The 8,894-nt window shown below is 42.9% G+C and overlaps 1 protein-coding gene across 1 annotated transcript; it reads left to right on the plus strand.

Annotated features, from left to right (window-relative positions):
• Positions 1–1,087: 1,087 nt before the first annotated feature.
• On the plus strand, positions 1,088–5,232 carry slc35g2a (solute carrier family 35 member G2a). The gene is made up of 2 exons (XM_012827891.3): positions 1,088–1,482; positions 2,613–5,232. Exon 2 carries the CDS (start codon positions 2,638–2,640, stop codon positions 3,883–3,885), a length of 1,248 nt encoding a protein of 415 aa, XP_012683345.1. The 5' UTR covers positions 1,088–1,482; positions 2,613–2,637; the 3' UTR covers positions 3,886–5,232.
• The last annotated feature ends 3,662 nt before the right edge of the window (positions 5,233–8,894 follow it).

Genomic DNA, 8,894 nt, shown 5'->3' on the forward strand with positions numbered 1-8,894 from the left:
GTGGTGAGAGTGACAGATACTGTATATCTGTGTCTGCATAATTATGGTTATGATAATTATTACCCTCAATGTTGTTGTTCTGTTGAATGTGGTCCAAAGGCAGCATATAAAGACTGAACAGAAGAGGTCCGAGACCTGTCCCTGGGGGACTCTGCATGTCATGGTCACTCTAGCAGATTCCTAACTTCCACTGGTGACAAAGTAACTCCAGCCTTTTAATTAAGACCTGAATTAATTAAGGACTGCTCTGGAAAGTCTTACCCAATTTTCCAACCTGTCCAGCAGTATTCTATGATCTATTTGTCAAAAACACCACTTGTGTTAAAAAAATGGATGTAGCCATAAAAGGAAGATTTGAGACTACAGTTGTTTAACCCAGAGGCATCCAGAGTTCTTTTGAAGAGTAGCTTAATGGCTGCTGTTAGTGACTTTGGGAAAGTGCCCGGTAGCAGTGAGCCATTAACTGTTTGCTGCAAATTAGTTCTTATAGAGTTAAAAAAAAAAAATTGAAAAGTCAGACTGCAGTGTATTGAGACATGTCGATTTAATGCAGAGGAAAGTTCACATTTACTGGTGCAGTCAATAATCATATACTGGGGCTATCTTCTGTTTCATCAAATGGTTAGTGGAGCTAAACAGATCTGATTTGGATGAACAATAATACTAACTGTTGTTTTAGGTCAGATTCTTATTAATGCTTGTTTTGAATGCACCTAACATGATGTATGTATCTCATAATATTTCCCCTAACGATCTGAGGACTTGGTTTTGGCATCACTGCTTATAGGCCACACGCATAAGTCACATAGAAATTCAGATGTAAGTGAAATGCACACACCATTGTACCAACTATAAATATACTTATGAATTTCTGACAGATCATGCATTTACAATAAGCATATTCATGGCAAAAATTCCCCAGCAAGAATCTCTCATTCATGTATATTATTTGAAATGTTCCATGCATATCCAAACCAGTTAATTTCCCCTTGTCCATTACACACATCGGTACATATTAAATAGCCCTGGGCTGGGTGTAGCCTACCAAATCAATGCAATCAGAGTCTGGTGTCTCTATTTCTGTGTGGGAGCAAAAAAAGATCAAGACTTCCGTAGGAGTTCAGATATTGGGTCACACGTCTTCTGATGTTAACGCGTGTACTTGGCGCACACCCTTCATCAGAGGCAGTGACACAATATGTTTTGAGGGAAAGCTTGAGTGGACAGACGACGCGCATCCTCTTCCAACTCGATCTGCAGACAGACAAAGCCAAGCTTATCTCTGGAGAGAGAGAAAAGGTACGGCAGTTGCGGTCAGGGAACACGTAGCCTCTCCTCGGAAATGCGCTTTCCGTATCAAGAGCAGACGGACGCCAAACGGGGATGGCTCTTTCAATAAACTACTTAATGCCAAGAATGGATTTGTGGAATTTATGATATTCACCAGAACTGTTGCCAGTGGTATTTCTTTTGAGAGTACAGGTAAGTGGGCTTTTTTCGCTTTGCTGTTGGTCCACATATTCGAACACGAGTGAGTGTTCGCCGACGATTTACACTAAAAATGACCAGGATGGAACATGCCCTTGTAAGATGTCAGAGCGGTCTAGGGCAATAAAGAAGACACAGAAGGTTGCATCCCGTCAAGCCGTTTGTACTCACGCCGATTACAGTTTCCCATTCATAAAATTCGTCGCAGTTATTCAAAGCACCATTGATTTATGTGATCCCATGATATTTTTCATTTACGCAAATGACCTTTGGGGATGTATATATTTGTCACCAGGACTGCCTACTAGATTCAGGTTATTTGGAAGCCAGATTTATGAGTCAGTAAACAACTGGCGACTTGCTTAATTATCGTTAACCAAATGGTCTCGTCGTTCGATTAGGAATTCACACTTATAGCTGATTTTGTGTTGTACCGTAATTTTATGGGGAAATATCTGAGACTGTTTAATCAAAATACAACCATATCGTCTAACCAAAAATATGATCGTTTGCTCCATGAATAGTATTGCTATGTTCGATCTTTATGCTTAAAACACCTCAGCATTGCAAAGAACCAATAATGACGCGCAAGTCTTTCCCAAATACTAGATACCCCTTTGATGCAATATTTGACGTGAGCTTAGGCAATGCAGACAGTCTGCTTGCTGTTCAAGGTTTGTATATAAGGCTATATCAAGATTTCTCTTGAAATGACTACGTCAAACACGTGTTTTTTTTTATTTGAGGAGATGACGCAAAAGTGACTCTATACCTGTAATTCTTGTTCATAACCTACTTTAAATTCTCCCTGATACACGATACTGTTTATTTTCCGGGAAAGGCTACTAATTCTGAACATTGTAGTATTTTAAAATGTTTTATTATTTTCTAGCTTAGAATGTTATTGCACTTGAATCCATCTTCATTTTGCCCAAATGTTGAGAATTGACAGATCGCGTTATATAGTGACAGCACTGCAGGTTTAAAAATAGAAACCATCAGCTGTGAGGAGACAGGTAGTGCACGGAACTAGAGAGAGTGACATTTCATCCGTGCTCTGTCCTGTTCCTTTAACTCTTGTGTGTTTTAGCCAGTGCTAATGACTTGTCCTTCTCTTCATGCAGAAATTATTTTCCGCTGGAGAGAAAAATGGACCCATCTCCCAGCAAGCAGCTGCATGGCTCGAAAAAAAGAGTCAAGATCCATCCGAACACAGTCACGGTGAAGTATGCCACCCACTTCCCCCAGCCAGGGGACGAGGGCTACGATGATGCACCCTCTTTTGAGGACTTTGGCTCTTTCATTGAAGAGACCTCAGACAAGAAACGCCTCACTGAGAGCAAGCAAGGCAGGACTTTATTTGGTGCCATAGGTGGGCCCCCCAAACCTGCCCCAGAGCAGAAGGACAAAGGGGTGGGAGGACAACTGGCGAGTTTCGGGGAGGCGTCCGTTTTCGCCTCGCGGATGACCTGGGCTGTTCTTTTTGGAGCAGCTCTAGCCCACGGCTGCGTGGCCCTCATCACGCGCCTAGCTGCCGACCGCTCCAAAGTGCCATCGCTGGAACTTCTCTTCATACGCTCCGTCATCCAAGTGCTGTCCCTCGGCGTGGTCTTGTACTACAAGGAGGCTCCCTTTGGGCCTGAAGGCTACAGGCTGCGACTGTTCTTCTACGGCGTCTGCAACGTCATCTCCATCACATGTGCGTACACCTCCTTCGCCATCGTACCGCCCAGCAACGGCACCATGATGTGGCGCGCCACCACCACGGTCTTCAGCGCCGTGCTGGCCTTCCTGTTGATCGACGAGCGACTGGGCACGACAGACGTGGTGACCGTGGTGACCAGCGTGTTCGGCCTGTGCCTGGTCATGATCCCCAACATTCTCGGCGAACACATGTCCCTTGGCTTCTGGAAGGAGGCCTTTGGTTACACCATGACGGTGATGGCCGGCCTGACCGCCGCCTTGTCCATGATCATTTACCGCTCCATCAAAGAGCGGGTGAGCATGTGGACGGCACTCTTCACGTTCGGCTGGACGGGCACCGTGTGGGGCGCCTCCACCATGTTCGTCCTCCAAGAGCCCATCATCCCACTGGACGGGGAGACGTGGGGGTACCTCATTGGCATCTGCGCCTGCTCCACGGTGGCGTTCCTGGGGGTCTACTACGCCCTGAACAAGTTCCACCCGGCACTGGTCAGCACCGTGCAGCACCTGGAGATCGTGGTGGCCATGCTCCTGCAGCTCATCGTGCTGCACATGGTCCCCTCCGTTTACGATGTCATCGGGGGACTCGTCATCATCATCAGTGTCATCGTGCTCACAGGGGTGAAGCTATATTGGGTCGGAAAGAGCAGACGTCAAGAGTACGAGGAGATCCTTGACTCACCTATTAAATGAGAAGGGGTCTGTCTTTGAGCAGTGTGCTAAGCTACTGATCTGTGATTGCACAGTATCTTGAATGTGAAGAGCAAAAGACCTATTTATTTTGTATTGTGCTGTTAAAACAAGTGCCAATCATGTGATGATTTCATTTTGCTAAATGTACTTCATAAAAGAGAAGGTGACTCTTACTGTCATCTTTCTAAAGCACCACACTCATACCTCTTCAGTCAACCAAATGTTTAAATTATATATATAACATACATTTGATGTTTGCATAGCACAATCTTTAACAGTAGGGGGGAGTGGGATAACATGAGCAGGATTACGTACAAATGATCAACGTTCGAACAGAAATATAGCATTCCTTGTAAATAAATCGAAATACAAAGAATACATTCTTTTTTCCAATGATAGGGTCCAAATTATATCTTACTGATGGCATATCTGTTATTTAAACTCCCCACATGTCAATGCTTCAGAAGTTTATGAATACAGTGGTCTAATGGATTACAGTGTCGAATGACCAAGCTTGTGAATGAAACAATGGATGGTTCAGTTTATGTACTGACTCAATACATCCCACTCCTCTTTATGATCAGATATGCCATTACTCCTACATATCTTTCCAAAAAAGTACAGACATAATCATCCTTTGACTTTGTTCAGAACAGTTTTGCTACAGCATGAACATCACTGCCAGTATTAAAACCGGAAGGAGAGGAACCTATAAGTGTCTTTTTAGTACAACTGAGAACACATTAGGCTGAGTTTGATGTGAGGTAGCATTGGGCCAGTTAGCTAACAATCCAAATGCGACCTGCATGGATTTAACCAATTGCACCATGAGAAATGACCTGAGAAGTAAGGAATAAGACTGGAATAGGTGCTGTGATATCATATGAGACACCATAAATGATGGCTAGTGACTGTCCAGCATACTGTTTTTTAATGTTGTGAGTCCCTCTTGGTTTACAGCTTTACAGCTCAAGTTAATCTAAACAATTAATGGCACTATTCTTTGACCCTAAGGATACTGCAATCGCCAAAATATGTTTTAATTCAATTCTAATTGTCTCAACGACTACCACAAAACGGATTTCATAGTTTGACTGAAGTGTAAATAGAGTGCAAGCCTTGTTTCTGCTGTTAACGTTGGCATTAACGTTTCTGCATGTGATAATTTACTGTGTAGTGTGATATCTGTTTTGGTGTAAGTACAGTAAAGTCCATGAAACCTTAAAGAATAGAGAGGAAAAGAGGTAATTATCAAGTAAAAGATGACAAGATGCAAATTAAACAAGTCTTCAGTGTTTCAGTTTTTGCTGCCTTTAAAGTATTTATGATAAATTCTTTTTCACTTTATTTTACACTTGTCATTATTTGATGTCAATCATTTCTATGGTGTCCACAAGATGGCAGACATGCTTTAAACAGAATCTATCATTCACAGTAACTGTACAGATGAACATTTAGTGGAGAAAAAAAGGGGAATTCAGTAAGAATTCATCAGAAAAGAGAAATGTTCCCCTCTGCGCAACATCGGAATTACAAGACTACAACAGAATTCATGTAAAAACTACCAGCCGCACTTGCCTCAGCTCTAAACACACCCCCACCTCATATTGACCTACTGACAAATGGTGTCACAAGTGTGCTTTGCTCAACCCTTGACACTGTTGCACCACTGAAAAAGAGAATAAGAAAACAGAAAAGACTCAGCCCATGTTACATTGACCACACTCGTGCACTTCAACAAATTACTCGGAAACCACCAAACTCTCACCTGGCATGGAGGGATAGCCTTATAAGCTATAAAAGAGCACTTTCCGATGTTCCTATAACCTGTAGCAGTATTGATTTCACAAAATGTAAAAAATAAGAGAAAACTAAATTCACAGTCTCTTCCCCCTGAATGACCCTACAGCCCTTCCAGGATGCATTATGACTACCTCCCTGAACTCAATTCCCTGATCTCCTCATCTAAATCATCAGCGTGCCTAGTAGACCCTTTCCCTACAAAACCACTTAAACATGCACTACCCTTATTAAATGAGACACTACTTAAAGTAATGAACAATTCACTAATTTCAGGACACGTTCCACAATCATTCAAAATAGCAGTGATCAAACCATCTCTCAAAACATCTAACCTTGATCCTGATAATCTGGCTAACTATAGGCCTATATCCAACCTCCCTTTCTTGTCAAAAATACTTGAAAAATCAATGCAATTAACTTCCTTTTTAACATACAAACAGCATCAAAGAAGACCTCCAATCTGGCTTTAGAGCCCATCACTGCACTGACACAGCCTAAGGCAATGTCCTGAATGACCTACTAATCGCACCTGATCATGGGATCATTTCCATACTGTTTCCTCTAGACCTTAGTGCTCCTTTCAACACTATATCATATGATTTTGCTACAGAGACTTGAGCATCATGTTGGCATTAAAGGCTGTACCCTATTCCGATTTAGGTCTTGTCTTTCTGACCGTCTTCAGTTTGTTCATGTCCATAATAAGCCATCCAATCATACCAGAGTAAGTTATGGTGTTCCCTCAGGCTTTGTGCTTAGACCCTTGCTCTTCCGAGCCTTTTTCAGGTAGTCTGACATGCCTTGATGTTTTTGTATATTTCCCCTAAGTAAAAACATGGAGGCAAAAGTGGCATTTATGATTATATTCTAGACCTTAGGAATAATAACATGAGAGTAAAAGGAATGTAGTAAAACATTTTTATATTTAAATAAAATCTAAACATACCCTTACAAAAACTCCATATCTCTCGGTAGGGAGCGTGGACCCCAAAGCCGATGGAATTGTATAGCTACCTAAGACAGAAGCTTGCCTGCAAGATGTAAAAGCATAAATGGCCGACAACTTCCTGTTCCTTAACTCGGATAAAACTGAGTTTATGCTTGTAGGCCCTAAACAATTGAGATTAAAATATCTAGCCATATACCCACACTCGATGGCATCTCATTAACATCCAACAGTAGTACCAAAAATCTCTGTGTAATTATTAACCAAGACCTACTATTTGACTCAAACAGAAATCTCAAAAGCTCAAAGCTCAAGACTTTTTCATCTACGCAATATTGCCCAAATCAGAAAAGTCATAACCCTCAACGCTTTTATTATTCCTGTCCGGATGTAGCAACAACTCAATAAAAAGCCTCCAACTTATACAAAATGCTGCTGCTCACACACTTACTACAACTAAAAAAACATATCTCACCTTTACTTTCCTCTCTGCACTGGCTCCCTGTCAAAAGTGGAATTGATTTCAAAGTACTCTTTCTAACATACAAAGCCCTAAACGGCTTAGCTCCAAATTAACTCAAGGAATTAGTTGTCCTCTATTGCCCACCAAGACCACTTTGTTCCCAGAGTGCAGGGCTCCTTGTAATTCCAAGAATATCAAAAAGTACAACAGGAGACAGAGTCTTCTACTATCAAGCCCCCCTCCCGTGGAATAATCTTCCTGCTTCCATCCAACGCCCTTTCCATATTCAAATGTATTCAAACGTTATTTAGTGCACAACTAACAGCCGACAGTCGCAACAGCCGACAGTCGCAACATGCGAATGTTGCGACTGTCGGCTGTTAGTTAGTTGTGCACTGTTGTGTATTGCCTTGCTATCCTGACATAAATTCTTTATCCGTTTACTAACCCAATTTTATCTCTCTTATAGTGACGTTTCCTTGCAAATGCTAATGGCTGTGGAAACATTGCCCCTTATCACCATATCCATTAAGTACATATACGCGTATTGGCAGCCGAACTCTACCCACTCAGTTTGTCTCTTTTTCCCCGCCAAGTCTAGACTATCTTCGCTGTGGGATGCTGCTTTAGTCTCTCCACTTCATCTACATGCAGAAAGCCTTGGTCTACACCTACCCACCTCCACCACACTTTGTATTGTGTACATTTACCACATGTATGCTAGCATGCACATCCTGATACATGTAGGATTTAATCTGCCATGTTTCTGATTGTTTCCCCTCCAGTTCTCCTCCCTCTCTTTCTGCCACAAGACCCCCCCCCCCCTTCTTTTTCTGTCTCTACCCAGTGTTAAGCCCTGTCCTGTCACCTAAGTTATGTTTTCTTTATGTTATCATACATTCCTCAGTTTTGTGCTTTGTTTGTTTACTCATCTCTCCTTTCGTTTCAGACACCGCACTCCCTGCCCTTGTGCATGCCCCGCCTGTGGTGATTGTCTGCCCCGCCTTGATTGTTTACACCTGTTCCTAATCACCTAGTGTATTTAGTCTGTGTGTCGTCGCCAGTTCGCCTTAGTTTCCTCCGTGTCTCTAACGTCCCAGCAGTATATTGTTTTCTTAGTGTTGCCAACCTCTGCTTGTCTTCCGAACCCTGCTCTTGCCTTCTCCTTACTGGATTATCTGCATGATCTTCAAACTGCCTGCCTGTGTACCGAACCAAGCTTCCGTGAGCAGCCAGGTTAGCCTCCTAACGGGTCAACTACAGCAGATCATGGCTCGCCTGGAGATCCTCGCCACATCTCCGCCTGTCCCGGCAGTATACCGACTCTTCTCTGGCGGCCAGACTTATTAGTCCGTCTTCCTCTCCTGCCCGGGCTAGCTTCTTCTTTGTGGATAAAAAGGACAAGATGCTTCGCCCCTGCATTGAAGAACCGGTACCCTCTCCTTCCATCTCCTCTGCAGTCGAGTTGCTGAAGAACGCTAAAGTCTTCACCAAGCTGGATCTTAGAAATGCTAATCACTTGGTGAGGATAAGAGAGGGGGACGAGTGGAAGACGGCCTTTAATACCCCTAGTGGTCACTATGAGTACCTCGTCATGCCTTTTGGACTCACCAATGCGCCAGCGGTGTTTCAGGCATAGGTCAACGATGTTCTCCATGACATGCTGAACCAGTTTGTTTATTTTTTGTTGTTGGACGACATCCTTATCTTCTCCCCAGACGAAAAGAGTGACATTTAGCATATTCGCAATGTTCTCCAGCTTCTTCTCACCAACCAGCTCTTTGTGAAGGCTAAGAA

This window comes from Clupea harengus, chromosome 25 (assembly GCF_900700415.2).
Source record: "Clupea harengus chromosome 25, Ch_v2.0.2, whole genome shotgun sequence".
In the NCBI taxonomy this organism is placed as follows: domain Eukaryota; kingdom Metazoa; phylum Chordata; class Actinopteri; order Clupeiformes; family Clupeidae; genus Clupea; species Clupea harengus.